Source organism: Gopherus flavomarginatus, chromosome 7, assembly GCF_025201925.1.
Source record: "Gopherus flavomarginatus isolate rGopFla2 chromosome 7, rGopFla2.mat.asm, whole genome shotgun sequence".
In the NCBI taxonomy this organism is placed as follows: domain Eukaryota; kingdom Metazoa; phylum Chordata; order Testudines; family Testudinidae; genus Gopherus; species Gopherus flavomarginatus.
The window spans coordinates 58,860,163-58,875,952 of NC_066623.1; the positions used below are offsets into that span (position 1 = coordinate 58,860,163).

Here is a 15,790-nt window from a genome sequence, read left to right on the forward strand (position 1 = left end):
TCCAGCAACGTGCTCCCTTGAGTCGAGCTCAGTTGAGTTTAGTGTGGCTCCATTAGGGCTCAGGGCATAGGACTCGTTGCAGGATGAACAATAATAATACGTAGCTCTTTTCTAGAGATTTTCATCAGCAGATCTTCAAATGCTTTACGTAGGAGGTCAGAGTCATCGTCCCCATGTTACAGCTGCGGACAGTGAAGTATGGGGCCTTTAAGACTCTTGTTTAAATGACAGAACTGTAACTTTGTGCCTGAAATAGCTCCTCAGGGTCTCAAGATGTGAAGTGTCGAGGGGGGTACAATAATCTGCGTAAGTAACTCACACACTCCACAGTGATGTGAAGGACGCCCTTTCACTTGCATGCTAGATCAGAGGGTCCCATTGGGTTGTCAGTACATGCCTGTTAGCAGGGAGAGAGTTAATTCTTACAGGGTAAACTGCAAAAAGCTTTTCACTCAGGCCTCTGGGAGAGGAAAATTCTGTTTAGTGGCAGTTTAAATTTGGGGCTCACGGAAATTGATTTCAATTGATTGGGGTTTTCCCTCTTCCTGAGTTAACGAAGTTTATTATTTTTTTTTAAACTAGGCATCCACTTAGCAGAGCAATGACAAGCCCAGGGTTGTGTTCGTTCACCTCCGGCCTCTGAAATTAGAACAAAACAGAAATGCTCTGAGTGCCTGTCTTCTGATTTGGTTTCTTCCTCTGTTTCTCCCCGTCCCTTCCCTTGGTTCTTACTGGTATCTGCTATTAGACTGTAACCGTTCCTTTCTGCAGTTCTCGTTGATATCCTTCACTTCCTGTCTCAGACCATTGCCAAATGTTGCTGTGCGCTGATACCTACTATCCGTATTCTGCCCACAGAAGGGGCTGCATTTTGTTGGTGGGCAAAGTAACTAACAATACAGCTGCCTTCATTTCCATATGGTGCCAGACGTGTGGCTGGTCCTTTGTAGATCTGTATGAAGCACAGGAAACTTATATATGCACATTTAGATAGTTGTAAATAACAGTATTTAGCGTGGGATGTTGAAGTTAATGGCTATACTAAAGAAAATAAGGATCTTATTATAGGGAGCATTGGAATGAATTCTTATGCTGCTGAAAATTCAACCCCGCGTGACCCTGGATGTTAAAGAAATAAAAAAAATGAGCAGCTGAAATGTTCAAGCCTCTTTCCATTAAAATGAAACAAAGTGACTTTATATTTGCAGAAGTAATTCCCTTCCCTAGAGAAATCTTCCCCAGCCAAGTCACTTGGTACGTCCAGCTTCTACACTAGCAGCTATGACCATAGTCTGACTTCTACTTGTGACACCTTGGTAGGTTCAGCCTCATCCGGCCCAGACACTGTTGTCCCAGTGGTGGGGATGCAAGCACTGGAGATCTCCAATCAGGTGCATTGCCAGACAAGGGAAGCCAGTGCAAGGAGGATGTTAGTCTACTAGGATGACCATACATGCTGTTTTGGCTGGGATAGTCTCTTTTTTAAGCTCTGTCCTGGCAGTCTCAACTTTTTTGGCAAAACTGGGCATTTGTCCCGTGTGCTCTTGCTGACTGACCATCAGTCAAGAAATCAAAGCTCCAGGCTCTTACAGTTATTAAAGATTGCATTGTACTTTTGGCGAGAAAGGGCCATAGCCAAAGCAATCTGACCAACTTTCAGAATTACTTACTGCTGACCTGAAATTCCACTTGCTGGGCGGAGGAACATGCAGGGGGGTGGAGATAAGCAGTGATGACAGCTCCATGAGGGAGGGAGGGAGGGCTCAAGGCGGGCAGCAGGTGTGGTTTGGGCTCTCGGTGAGGGGGAGCTTGGGCCAGCTCTGCACAGGTGGGCAGCGGGGGGTGGAAAAAGGGGGCCTCAGGCCGGCTCTGTGCAGTGTCCCATTTTCCATTTGGGAAAATATGGGCACTCTAACTTTTACTCACTCTCCATTCCCTATGAGGAGTGAGATTTGTCTGTTAGGGCCATGCTATGTACCAGCTCGCTCTGTATGCTTTCTTCCATATGGGGGAGCTGCTCACCAACGAAGCAGAGGTTAGTGCTTGCTCAGGCTGACTCTGGCATCCGAGGATTTCAAGCTATCCTAAGCAATTTGGGTGGATTGAGGGAGAGCTTCATAGGGCCTATCTGTACTGCAGACACAATTGTAACTGAGTTGGCTAATGTGGTTAGGCCCAATCTATGCTATAAGAAATCAGTTCAATAGCAAGACAATGCTAGTCCTCAGCACACAGAAGCAGCAACCTCCCTTCTGATGAGTTGGTGCTGACTTAGTGCTGATATCTAGAAGCACAGCTGTGCTGTTGTCCAGCAGGTATGTGTAGTGTTAGAGGAGGAGGAGAAAGAGGAAGGGAGTAGTTAGCGTGACAACAGTCTTTGTTTTCTTTTGGATTCCTGTTTTATTGGAAATCTTTGCAGCCTGCTAAGTCAGGATATTACAGGCAGGCCTGAACTCTGAACTTTCTACTCCCTAATCTAGTTTGTAGTGTTAGGCTCCGGAAACATTCTTTACTGGTCCCAGGGAACTGTTGAATACATGGGGCAACTGTCAAGCAAATGGAGTTGGGTAGGTACTTGGGAGAAAACAGTGATACATAATTAATGGTGTCCTTAATCATCCCCAAATGCTTTATAAACTATATAAATACAGAAATTGCCTGTTTAATCAGGTATGTCAACATTATGGAACAGTGTGGAGTGGGAGGAGAACAGAGAAGGATCTCATATCCAACGGGACCTGCAAGTGGAATTTCAGGTCAGCAGTAAGTAATTCTGAAAGTTGGTCAGATTGCTTTGGCTATGGCCCTTTCTCGCCAAAAGTACAATGCAATCTTTAATAACTGTAAGAGCCTGGAGCTTTGATTTCTTGTCTGGTGTTCTGGATGCTATTTCCCAAGGGTTCTTTGTAAGAGCAGTTTGCAGCTGAGCAACTCTCAGTTGATCTCAGGAATTTGGATTTGAGAATAGTGCAGCATGTTTACTCCTGCCCTGGGGAAAATCTGTGTAGAATGAAGACAGGAATCATTTACTCAAATGCAGGCATTTCTCCTTGTTTCCTCCAAACAGCTTAATCTGTAGCCTGAGTCACTGGGAATTGTACTGAATCGTACAACTTTTTGGAAATAAACAAAATAACTGAACAGGCATGGATGGACTTAGGAACAGAAATAGAACATTGGCCTGAACACATGACTGGGAGTCAGGAATTATACTCCAGATTGATAGTGATTCCCCTTTTACCCTTGGGCAAGTCACTTAACCTTTCATCCTTGGATTTCGCCGCTGTAAAGTAGGGATTATAAACAGAGTTCTGCAAAAATATTCCAAAAACTATCAAAATATATAAAATGTTTGTTTTAATTTTGTTGCATTAAATTAAAATTGGTCCCTTTCTTTTCTCAGCTTGTGTGCATGTAAAATGGGAATAATACCTATTTTACACAGAGGTGCTGATTAATATTAAAGTGCTTTGAAGGGGTAAAGTGCCAACTATTATTCTATTGTGTTGGCTCTAAAGGACAGAGTCACTTTGTTATAAGATGACTGATTAATAAAGAGATGGAGAAAATTGGCTTGATTGCATGGGCTCTAAAGGACATAAATCAATACTCTTCTACCCAGAAAAATCATAGACTCATAGAACTGGAAGGGATCTCAAGAGGTCATCTAGTCTAGTCCCCTGCACTCATGGCAGGACTAAGTATTATCTAGAGTAGACCATTCCTGACACCCATTTGTCCAGCCTGCTCTTAAAAATCCCCAATGATGGAGATTCCAGCACCTCACTAGGCAATTTATTCCAGTGCTTAACCACTCTGACAGTTAGGAAGTTTTTCCTAATGTCCAACCTAAACCCGCCTGCAATTTAACCCATTGCTTCTTATCCTATCCTCAGAGGTTAAGAAGAACAATTTTTCTCCCTCTTCCTTGTAACAACCTTTTATGTACTTGAAAATGGTTATGTCCCCTTTCAGTCGTCTCTTCTCCAGACTAAATAAATCCAATTTTTTCAATCTTCCCTCATGTCATGTTTTCTAAGATCTTTAATCATTTTTGTTGCTCTCCTTTGGACTTTCTCCAATTTCTCCACATCTTTCCTGAAATGTGGCACCCAGAACTAGATGCAGTACTCCAGTTGAGGCATAATCAGCGTGGAGTAGAGCAGAAGAATTACTTCTCATTTCTTGCTTACAATGCTCTTGCTAATACATCCCAGAATTGCTTGCTTTTTTTGCAACAGCATTACACCATTGACTCATATTTAGCTTGTGATTCACTATGACCCCCAGATCCCTTTCCGCAGTACTCCTTCCTAGGCAGTCATTTCCCATTTTACATGTGTGCAACTGATATTTCCTTCCTAAGTGAAGTACTCTGCATTTGTCCTTATTGAATTTCATCCTATTTACTTCAGACCAGTTCTCCAGTTTGTCCAGATCATTTTGAATTTTAATCCTATCCTCCAAAGCACTTGCAACCCCTTCCAACTTGGTATTGTCCGCAAAATTTATAAGTGTGTTCTCTATGCCACTATCTAAATCATTGATGACAATATTGAACAGAACCAGACTCAGAACTGATCCTTGCGGAACCCCACTTGTTGTTCCCTTCCAGCCAGCGGTGTAGCCAGGTTCTAAGAGCAGAGGGAGCAAACATAAAAAAGGTGCCCCCCCCCGGCTCCTCCTCTGGCCACGCCCCCCTGGCTCCTCTGGCCATGCCGTGCCCCACCTCCTTGTCTGGCTCCTCTGGCCACACTGTGGCCATGCTGCCAGGGTCGGTGCAAGGAAGTTTTGTGCCCTAGGCAAAACTTCCACCTTGCACCCCCCACCCAGCTAACGCCGCCCCACCCATGGCAGCTAACTCAGCCCCCCACCCAGGGAGCCCCCCTTGCAGCAGCTACCCCCCCACTGCGACAACTAACCCCTCTCCCCCCGCCATTCCCCCATGGCAACTAACCCTGCCCAGGGAGACCCCTTGTCCTCCCATGGCAGCTAACCCTACCTGGGGAGACTTCCCCCCCCCCTCGCCACGGCAGCTAACCCTGCCTGGGGAGACCTCCCCCCGCGGAAGCTAACCCTGCCTGGGTAGCCCGCCTCAGCCCACCTCGGCTCTGCCTCCTCCACTGAGCACGCCTGCGCTGCTCTAATTCTCCTCCCAGCCCAGGCTTGCAGTGCTGATTGGAGGAGACTTAGCGCTGGGCTGTGTGCTCAGTGGAGGTGAGCTGGGGCAGGGAGCTGTTCCCCTGTGTGCCCCCCCACCCAGCTCACCTCCTCGCCTGAGGGGACTTTTAGGCGCCCCCAATCACTAGGCGCCCTAGGCGGCTGCCTAGTTTGCCTAAATGATTGCACCCGCCCTGCATGCTGTGCCCCCCCTCGCTCCTCTGGCTGCACCGCCCTCCCATGGCTGTACAGGGAGGCTGGCAGAGGACAGGGGGATTGATGTAGAGGGAGGGTGGCAGGGGACAGGGGGTATGAGGGGAGGTGAAGGGGAGGATGTGGAGGGAGGAGGACGGGGGTTGACTTGAGGGGAGGTCGTAGGGAGGGTAGCAGAGGACGGGGTATGAAAGGAGGTGAAGGGAAGGGAAAGGCGGGGGAATGGGGTACATGGGAGGGGTACATAGGGTATGGAGCTTGGGGAGGGGTTACTGGGGATGGGAGTGGGCTCAGGTCCCCGGGGCTCTCTGTGCAGAGGGGGCTGGAGTTGCCCCTGGGACCGGGAAAGCCTGGGAGTGCACTGCCTGCCCTTCCGCTGCTTTTTTCCGGGCCAGCAGCAGAGAGAGCAAACCCCACCATGGCGAATCTCCTGGCAGCCCCAATCGCTCGGCAAATCAGTAGCCGAGATCGCGCGTGGCTCAGCGGCCAGGAGCCGGGGGAGCTGCAGTCTGGCTTGCTCGCTCAGCCCAGAGGCGCTGCCCTTTCCGGGATTGCTCGCGGAGCCTGGCTGTGGGCGGGTCGTGCTGACAGGCTGCGGCAGGAGCGGGGACGCGCTCTCCCCTCTTCAGGGGGAGTTTTATTCTGGTGAGCCGAGGGTGGCGCTGAGGCTCCTGCTGGGAGTGACCGGCTGCGAGTCCGCCCAGTGTGGCTGCTGTGAGGAGGCGGGGGAGACCCTCCCTGTCCCGGGACCCAGTCAGTGCAGGAGGCGGGGCGGGCACCGAGCTGCCCTCGCAGCGGGCTGTGCACGGAGCTTGCCATGAGCAGCGCAGAGCCGCGGTGTCTGCTCCTCCACCGTGCACGGGCTCTGCTGCTGTCCCTGCTTTGCAGCTGCGCTGGCGGGGCTCTCCTGGGCCAGCAGGAACTGCCCAGAGCTAATTGTTGACAGCTGCTTCTGCACCGCGGCGCTCTCCAAGGGGCCTGGCTGCCAAACCGTCCGCATCAAAGTCATCTGCGGGGGGGAGGGGCGGGCGGCCATGCTGCGCCCCCCCTTTCTCCTCTGGCCGTGCTGCCCCCTCCCTATGGCTCCTCCGGGTGTGCTGCCCTCCCTTGCCTGCAGGAGCCCAGCGCTGCCCAGCAGACCAAGCTTCAGAGTGGAGGGAGCATGGGCCCCACTCTCTGGCGCCATGGTAACCCCTAACTAAGGCACCGCTTTTGGAAAATGTGCTGAGGGAAGCAGCTGCTTCCCCTGCACCCTGCTAGCTATGTTACTGCTTCCAGCATGACTGTGAACCACTGATAACTACTCTCTGGGAACCAGTTATGCAACCACCTTTCAGTAGCGCCATCTAGGTTGTATTTACCTAGTTTGTTTATGGAAAGGTCATGTGAGACAGTATCAAAAGCCTTACTAAAGTCAAGATATACAAGGGAGAAGCGGTGGATGTGATATACCTAGACTTTAGTAAGGCATTTGATACAAGTCTCGCATGATATTCTTATAGATAAGCTAGGAAAGTACAATTTAGATGGGGCTACTATAAGGTGGGTGCATAACTGGCTGGATAACCGTACTCAGAGAGTAGTTGTTAATGGCTCCCAATCCTGCTGGAAAGGTATAATAAGTGGGGTTCCGCAGGGGTCTGTTTTGGGACCGGTTCTGTTCAATATCTTCATCAACGATTTAGATGTTGGCATAGAAAGTACGCTTATTAAGTTTGCGGACGATACCAAACTGGGAGGGATTGCAACTGCTTTGGAGGACAGGGTCAAAATTCAAAATGATCTGGACAAATTGGAGAAATGGTCTGAGGTAAACAGGATGAAGTTCAATAAAGATAAATGCGAAGTGCTCCACCTAGGAAGGAACAATCAGTTTCACACATACAGAATGAGAAGAGACTGTCTAGGAAGGAGTATGGCAGAAAGAGATCTAGGGGTCATAGTAGACCACAAGCTTAATATGAGTCAACAGTGTGATACTGTTGCAAAAAAAGCAAACGTGATTCTGGGATGCATTAACAGGTGTGTTGTAAACAAGACACGAGAAGTCATTCTTCCGCTTTACTCTGCGCTGGTTAGGCCTCAACTGGAGTATTGTGTCCAGTTCTGGGCACCGCATTTCAAGAAAGATGTGGAGAAATTGGAGAGGGTCCAGAGAAGAGCAACAAGAATGATTAAAGGTCTTGAGAACATGACCTATGAAGGAAGGCTGAAGGAATTGGGTTTGTTTAGTTTGGAAAAGAGAAGACTGAGAGGGGACATGATAGCAGTTTTCAGGTATCTAAAAGGGTGTCATCAGGAGGAGGGAGAAAACTTGTTCACCTTAGCCTCCAATGATAGAACAAGAAGCAATGGGCTTAAACTGCAGCAAGGGAGATTTAGGTTGGACATTAGGAAAAAGTTCCTAACTGTCAGGGTAGTTAAACACTGGAATAGATTGCTTAGGGAAGTTGTGGAATCTCCATCTCTGGAGATATTTAGGAGTAGGTTAGATAAATGTCTATTAGGGATTGTCTAGACAGTATTTGGTCCTGCCATGAGGGCAGGGGACTGGACTTGATGACCTCTCAAGGTCCCTTCCAGTCCTAGTGTCTATGAGTCTGAGTCTATCTACTGCTTCCCACCATCCACACGGCTTGTAACACCAACTAGGATTGATTAGTGCCCCTTCATTTCTTTCCAGGTCCAGGGCTGTCCCTAGACATTTTGGTACCCTACGCTGCCCTCCTGCGGGAGGGGTTGGCCCCAGGCCTCTGGGGGGTGGGGCTGGCCCAGGCCTCCATGGGAGGGCAGGAGCTGGCTTGAGGGGCTGGGGGGAACCGTACTCCAGCACAAGCTAGCAGAGCAGGTTGGGGCCGGGTCGCTTCACTTCCTGCCACCTGGTGAGTACAGGGTGCGCCTGTCTGCAGACCCCTGGGACGTTGCTCAGAGGAAGGGGTGGGTCTGGGGAAGATCTAGGGCGGGAAGAGGCAGGGCTCATGGGGAAGAGGTGGGGCAGGGGCAGGAGCAGCTTTCTTGGGCGACTCAGCCAACCGAGGGATCAGGCCGGCCACTGGAGCACTACTCAGCTGCATAGGGCACCAGAAAATTTGGGGCAATTTGGTTCCCCAAATTTCCTGGTGCCCTACGCAGCTGTGTACTTTGCATATGGGTAAGGATGGCCCTGTCCAGGTCTTAATGATTTGTCTGACATTTTTCAATGCTTGCATCATTTTGTACAAGCCTAGATTTTGGTGCCATAATATTCACACTGCCATTACATTGTGCTGTTGTGTTGAAACATCAGTGTTGTGGAGCAATGATCCTTTCTGGGAATTTTCCTAACCTTCCATGAGGTAGGTCTGTGGAATGTGTAAGGCAGAGGTGGGAAAACTACGGTCCACTGGCCACATCTGTCCCATGGAACCATCCTGCCTGGCTCCTGAAATCCCAGCTGGGGAGGCTAGACCTCAGCCCCTCCCCTGCTGTTCCCCCTCCCCTGCAGTCTCAGCTCGCTGCGCTGCCAGCGCTCTGGCCCACCGCCCCTGCTGGGCAGCATGGCGTTGTGGCTGGCTCTATCATGGTAAGGGGATGGGGAACGGGGAGTACCGAGTACCGAGGGGCAGTCAGGGGACAGGGGGTGGTTGGATGGGGTGGAGGTTTGGGGGGGTAGTTAGGGAATGGGGAACGGGGGGTTGGATAGGTGTGGGAGTCCCAGGGGACCTGTCATGGGGAGGGTGTGTGGATAGGGGTCGGGGCAGTCAGGGGACAGGGAGAAGGGGGGGTTAGATAGGGGGTGGGGTCCTGAGGGACAGTTAGGGGATCTGGGAGGGGGTGGTCAGGGGGCAAGAAGCAGGGGGGGGTTGGATGGGTCTGGGATTTTGAGGGGGGCAGTCAGGGGGTGGGAAGTGGGAGGGGGCAAATAGGGGGCAGGGGCCAGGCTGTTTGGGGAGGCACAGCCTTCCCTACCAGATCCTCCATATAGTTTTGCAACCCTGATGTGGCCGTCGGGCCAAAAAGTTTGCCCACCCCTGGTCTAAGGGCTTAAAAGTTGATGCTAATTGGAGATTGTGTGTGCATGATGTGGAGCTGGGCTGAAGGTTTATGTTGGGGTGTGGTTGATTTTTTTTCTATTCTTTCCCCCCATCCCTTTTGCTTTCTTTGAGCCTGAAAGCAGGGCTCAATCATGATTCTGTGGCAAGATCCTGGGCCTGCTTTCAAGGCCCCATTGGTCTCGTTGGTTTAGCCGGCTGTGCTGTCAGGTCTGTCTGATGAAGCCCAGGTAGAGATCTGATGTTTTGATTTGTGCCTCACGAGGTTATGAGTTACCAGGATGGGCACAGCTAGCAAGGTGCAGTAGGACATGGCTCCGTGGGACACGCATGGGGTGGCCCGAAGGGTCAGACGGGAGCTCAGCAAAGGGACCACTCAGTACAACTTTGGGGGTGTGTCTGTACTGTGGATGCCTGTCACCTGGGATGGAACTCAGCCCTGCCTTCTCCCCCACAGGACCTGAGGGTCACTGTGTTGGGTGGGGACCCCGCCCCCCGCCCCATGGGCAGCTCCCACCCGCCCCATGGGCAGCTCCCACCTATGGGAGGCTGGCCCAGCCCCAGCTGGGACGGGCTGCCTGAGCGCAGTACCTCGCTCTCACCACTGGGTGGCATTATGTGCCGCTGGCGAGGCTCTAGCGCCCCTCCGCTGCTCTCTATGGTCTCACTGGTAGAACGCCCCTCAGGCGCCGCCCTATGGTCTGGTGGGAGGACACAGGGGGGTGGGGTGTTTGTGCGCAGGCGCACAGGGTGCGCACCACATGAGGGAGCGACCCGGACGCGAGGACACAGCGCGAGCCCGCGGGACGGTGGGGGCGGGGCGATTCTGGGGGGATGGGAGGGAGGAGGACTTGGGGCAGGAATCGCCATGGGGGAGGGACAGGGAGACGCAGTGGCAGTAACCCCGGGGGTGTGGGAGGGGCAGTAATTGCATGAGGGACAGTAATTTCGTGGGGGGAGGAGCAGTAATTCTGCGGGGGGCAATAACTTTAGAGGGGGCAGTGATTCTGGGGAGAAGGGGACAGGCTGATGCAGGGGCAGTAACTGTGGGGCAAGGGCTGTTGTGCTGCACTCTTGGTGCTGGCTCAGACCCCCCCCCCCCCAGCTTGCCTGTCTCTGGGGCTTGCTATAGAAGTCCATCACTGACGTGGTTCCAGTGCCTCTCCTCCCTGCTGGACCAGCGCTCTCTGCTCACTCTGTCTCTCCCCTAGTGCAAACATGTCGGACCAAGAGCACCTCATGGACTTGCTGAGGAAAGAGGTGAGGTCACTGCTGATGGCTGTCAAAGAGGGCCTGACCCCAGTGCAGCTGGAGCAGGAGTACCTGACTATGATCGGCAAACCTCTCCCATTGCGCACCTTGGGCTACCGATCCACCATGGAGCTGGTGAAGGACATGCCCGATGTCGTCAATATCTGTTCTTGTAGAGATGGCTGTGTTGTACTGAAAGGTGGGTGCGTGACTTCCCTGGCAAGAGGAGCAAATGACTTGGGAACCCTCACCCTAGCATGGAAAGACATTCAGTAGAACAGTCTCATGCTGTACTTGTAGTCTGTATGTGCATGATACAAGGCTGTTGTAGCGTGGACCCTGGAGGTGGAGCATTTGGACATGGGGGAAGTTATCCAGATCCTACTTCTTTCTTGTTTCCTCACCTTTGGGAGCAGAGTCTTTGGAATGATCAGCAGCAGCAGTACTGTTTTGGGAGGAGTGAGTTTTGCAAAATTGAAGAGGCAAGCAGCCTCGGGGAGGATGAATTGACATTTTAAAATCTTTTTTTAAGAAATGAGGGGTGATGTGGAAATGCTGGGAGAACATAGCTTTGTCTCCAAAAAGATTCATAGAATTCTTTGGTAAGCTCCATAATACCAATCCATGAGTCTAGAGAGATCTTGCAAGGCTGGCTGTGTGCTTCCTATAACAGGGTATTCAGGGTTTAGTATTAATAACATCGTCTCTCACTGGTGGTGCTGGCTTGTTTTAAAGGCATGTAGATAGTGCTTCTTAATTTGAGGCCTCCCAAAGCACCGTGCAAGCGGTGACAGATATGGTAATTTCCTGATGATATTGAATTAAGGTTAAATAGCTTTGGAGTCCACTGTATTATAAATACAAAGTTTGTATTATTGTATTGTACTGTATTATTGTGGGATTGTATGCAACTTCTCTCGGAAGGAAAGACTTGGCCAATGTATACCCTGAGAAGTGTTGAGTTTGAAAGGACTCTTAAACAATATGCCAGATAAGAAGGAACTTTTGGGACAAAGTTAAGTAGGTTTTCTAGGAAATACCTGGGAGGAGGTGAATGAAGAGTGTCTCCTCCGGACCCAACTTTTTGATGCTATGCCCAGAGGAGAGTGCCATTGTCTGACTGACGTATGCATGGCCTCTCAAATGCAAAGACACAAGCAGTATAATGCAAAGGCCAATCTATGAATGTGTGTTTTAAGCAAACAGCTGTTGTAACCACGGAAAAGCCCCATGGTGGGGTTCGAAGGAGCAATCACCCACTAGAACTCTTGCTCAAGTTCAGGTTGATCTCTAATGAGCTTATTTGCATGGTGGGTAGGTTCTTTTATTGTTTTAATAGTATTTTCACCTTAACAATGAATGTGCTTGCTTAGAAAGGGCTGTGTGGTAACTTATAACTGTGGGCAATTACACTGTTTGTAGCCGCTGGTGAGAAGGCAAAGCACAGATGGAGACCTGCTTAAGCAGTCTGACTTACTAGGGAACTGCAGCCTGGAAAAACCCCTGTCAGGAGGGAAAGAGATATTGGGTCTCTGCCCAAGAGAGGTGAGGAGCTGGGAGTCAAGAGTGGGTGCCCTTGCTGGAGCACAAGGGGGAAATACACGTGCAGTTGCCATGAATTGACACCAGCTATGTATATACAGGGATCACTTTATCAAATAGTTGTGCAGTTTAGCTTCAGTATCTACATCAGTGTAGGGCAGTGAAAAAAGAATGCTATATCTGATTGAAATTGCAAGGTCAATTTAGGTAAAATGTAACTGCACAAATTGGAATTAGTCCAGGACACTGTTGCTAACACCTTTAACATTGTGAAAAATGCCATGCTGACAGGTGGTTAGGGCCTCGGCTTTACATCTTGTTCAAAAGGCTGTAGCTCCAGTAAAGCACATTGTGCTGTAGCACTATCAAAAGGTTCAGTAGAGTTTTGTTGCAATACTGGCTCACAGGGAAGGGTGCCATCTATTGAGCAGCCAGCACAGCCTTCTACAATATCTGGGTTCTCTCGAGTGATCGCCTGTTCAAGCACTTAGTAGGCTCAGTAGCCCTTTTTGCTTGGATCATGATCTGCTGAGATCATGGTGCTGACACGTTGTCCTCTATGGGATGTTAAAGCTGATCCAGACTGACTTACGAGGGGAAGATAAAAGCTGTAAGTTACTGTGCTTTCCATCATTAATGGTAGAGTTCAGCAATAAATGATTAGTGCAATTTGCTCTTTGAAGAGGACTGTTTCCTCAGAAAGGGGCAAGTAAAAGGGAAAGGGGAGAGAGGAAGAGCATTACCCAACACAGCTTTAACTATTTATTTCTGCTTCTTTAGTCATTGCAGATGAGACCACCAGGGGGTTGGCAAGTTTGGTTGCCAAACAGAGGACCAGTTCTAAGGCGCAAAATATCATGCGAAGAACAAATGCCTTCTCTTGCCCCCGCCTGCCCCGGCGGGGCCGGACCGCTCCTATCCTGCCAGCTATGGTGAAGAGTGAGCTGAAGGCCCTGCTGAGTCTGTCCCCAGTCTTGCTCTCAGATTTTGATAAGGCCTTCGCCAGGCGTTTTGGACGGACATTCCAGTATACGCGCTATGGATTCTTCTCCATGATTGAAGTGCTGAGCGCAGCCTCTGATATCATTGCCATTGAGCAGACCAGGGCGGGCTCTCTGTTGACTCTGAAGGAAAGCCCCTCAGTTAAGCAACAGCAGGAAAAGCTGTCACAGGGTGAGGATGTATATGTATTTAACTTGGGGCAGGTAGTTCTGATTAGCACATATTGTCACTTTTTTTTCAAGCAGACCATGTTTCAGCTGAAAGGGGCTAGGTCTCCATTGGCTGCAATAGCACCCATCCTTTAGGATTCACACACAGGAGGGCTGTAGTGGTGCTGCTGCCACAGCTGTGTGCCCAGCCCAGTGCCAAAGGATTCTGGCTCTGTATGACTTGGGACTTTATTACATGGTTCCTCCTCTGTGTTCTCCAGATTAGCTAAACTCGCCCCTCTCCATCCATCTACCGTGAAGTGTATACTCTATAGATAGCTTTTATTAATATGACAAAGGTTGCCTCTCTGTTGTGGAAATGGATAAACATTGGTGTGAGCCCAACATTGCCTGCTGGCTTGACAGGGAAATGGAAAACTGTGATCTCCATGTTCACGTAGTTTGATTAATGCCATGTATAAACCTCTTCTCTGCTTAAGGTAAGATGATGATTCAGCCAAAGAAAGCAGAGCAGGCCAAGCCTGATTCTCTGTTACCACCTGCAGTTAGGACACCCCCTCCAGGATCTGTCTTATGTACAGAGAGCCTTGAAACACCAAAACGGGGATCAGAGCCAGTGGAAGCAGCAGTAGGGAACTGTGGTGAGAGACTGAAACAAGTAAGTAACTGAAGTAGTTAGCTGTGGGGTCTCTTATCCTTAAGCAGAGTCATTTAATAATGTAATTGTCTCTGGGATATAGTGTATCATCAGTACAAGGCAAAACAAGGTTTTCTAAATTGTTTTCAGATTAGTTCAACAGGAAACAAATTGATATTGGCATGGGAGTGCAGTGGGCTATCAGAATCCTGTTTCTGGTGTGCAAAATCTCTGTACTCATGTTACAGATCACCCATTGGCCAATTCCTGTGATGTTACCTAATGATAGAGTGCCTTCCACTCAAAGATCTCAGAGCACTTAACATTAAGCCTCATAACCCTCCTGTGAGGATAGATAAGCCATGGTAACTATTCCCACTTTACACATATGGAAACTGAGGTACATTGTGGTTAAGTCACTTGTCCTAGGTCACACAGAATCTCATAGAGAAAGGAATAGAAACCAGGAGCCTTGAGTCCCTGTACTTTGCTTAGACTACTAGATATACTGCCTCCCAAGGACAGAAAAGAATGGAAGCTTTTCCAGGTAATGCCATAACTGAAAGACACTATTTCCTTTGTCCTTTCTGGTCCTGATGGGCTCTGTGCTGAGGTTGCATATAACTGGACCGTTTATTAGCACCAGGGAAGGGCTTGGTCCAAAGGCCAGCCATTGTTGTTGAGTTCCGTGTGCTAGGCAATATTCAGACAAAGGAAGACCCTCACTCTCCTCACCCCGGGGGGTGCTTATCTAGGTGATCAGGCACAGACAATCCAATACTGACCCACAATTAATACAATGGTTAATGGTACAAATGGGAGGTGGTGTGGATTATTTTAGATCATTGTTGAAGTACAAATGGAGCAGCATGTGTTAAGGAGGGATTTGAAATGAATAATACTTCACACCTAAGAGGGTCATTTAGCAAATGAGAGAGAGTGAGTTCTGTATGTAGAGGACAGCATGGGGATAGGTGCGTAGACATGAGTGGGGAAAAAATACAAAGGATGGGTTTAGCAGGGAGGTTTGGATGAAGTGTAGGCTGTGGGAGGGAACTGATCCAGAATTGTAATAGGCTGCAGTATAATTAGTTCCTGCTAGAAGGCTCATATGCCATGGCAAGAGCCTTAGGGACAAAGGAAGAATGAAAGAAAGTGTGTGAGGTGTTCTGAGAGCTCCAGAAAGCTTGCTTATGGGCAGGGTTATACCTACCCATACACAAAGTACACAACTGTGTAGGACACCAGGAAATTTGGGGCACCAGATTTCCTGGTGCTTTAAGCAGCTGCATGCTGCTTCAGCTCCTGCTCCGCCTCTTCCCCATGGCTCCTGCCCCTGCTCCACCCAAGCCCTGCCCGCCTCTACCCCTTCCCCAAAGCCCCTGCCCCACCTTTTCCAGCCCCTGCTCTGTCCCAGCTCCACCCCCACTCCGCTGAGGTCTGCAGCAGGGGTCAGGCCTGCACTCACCGGCCGCAGTAGAGTGACCCGGCCCTAGCCTGCTCTGCTCCCCTGGCTCCCAGCTGCACCGCTGCTGAGTGCTGGGGGGCAGTTTCCCCCTGCCCCCTAAGCGCCAAGGCTGGGAGCCAGGGGAACAGAGTGGAGTGGGCTGTGGCTGGGTCACTCCACTTCCCACCGCCCCATGGGTGTGAGGTTGGGCCTGCCCTGTACTCACTGGGTGGCAGGAAGTGGCACGACCTGGGCCCAACCCGCTGCACTCTGCTGGCTTGTGCTGGGGGGTGGTTCCCCCCTGCCTCCCAGACTCTCTCCCCCTCCCTGCCCATGG

At 50.2% G+C, this 15,790-nt stretch overlaps 1 protein-coding gene across 1 annotated transcript in view; it reads left to right on the forward strand.

Moving 5' to 3' along the window:
- The first annotated feature begins 10,171 nt into the window (after positions 1 to 10,171).
- Positions 10,172 to 15,790, forward strand: part of TDRD5 (tudor domain containing 5) — a 32,389-nt gene continuing 26,770 nt past the window's right edge. The window contains exons 1-4 of the mRNA XM_050963069.1: positions 10,172 to 10,213; positions 10,616 to 10,854; positions 12,978 to 13,370; positions 13,849 to 14,027. Of these exons, the coding sequence (XP_050819026.1) occupies positions 10,623 to 10,854; positions 12,978 to 13,370; positions 13,849 to 14,027 (804 nt within the window). The 5' untranslated portion in view covers positions 10,172 to 10,213; positions 10,616 to 10,622. The remainder of the gene's footprint in view (positions 10,214 to 10,615; positions 10,855 to 12,977; positions 13,371 to 13,848; positions 14,028 to 15,790) is intronic.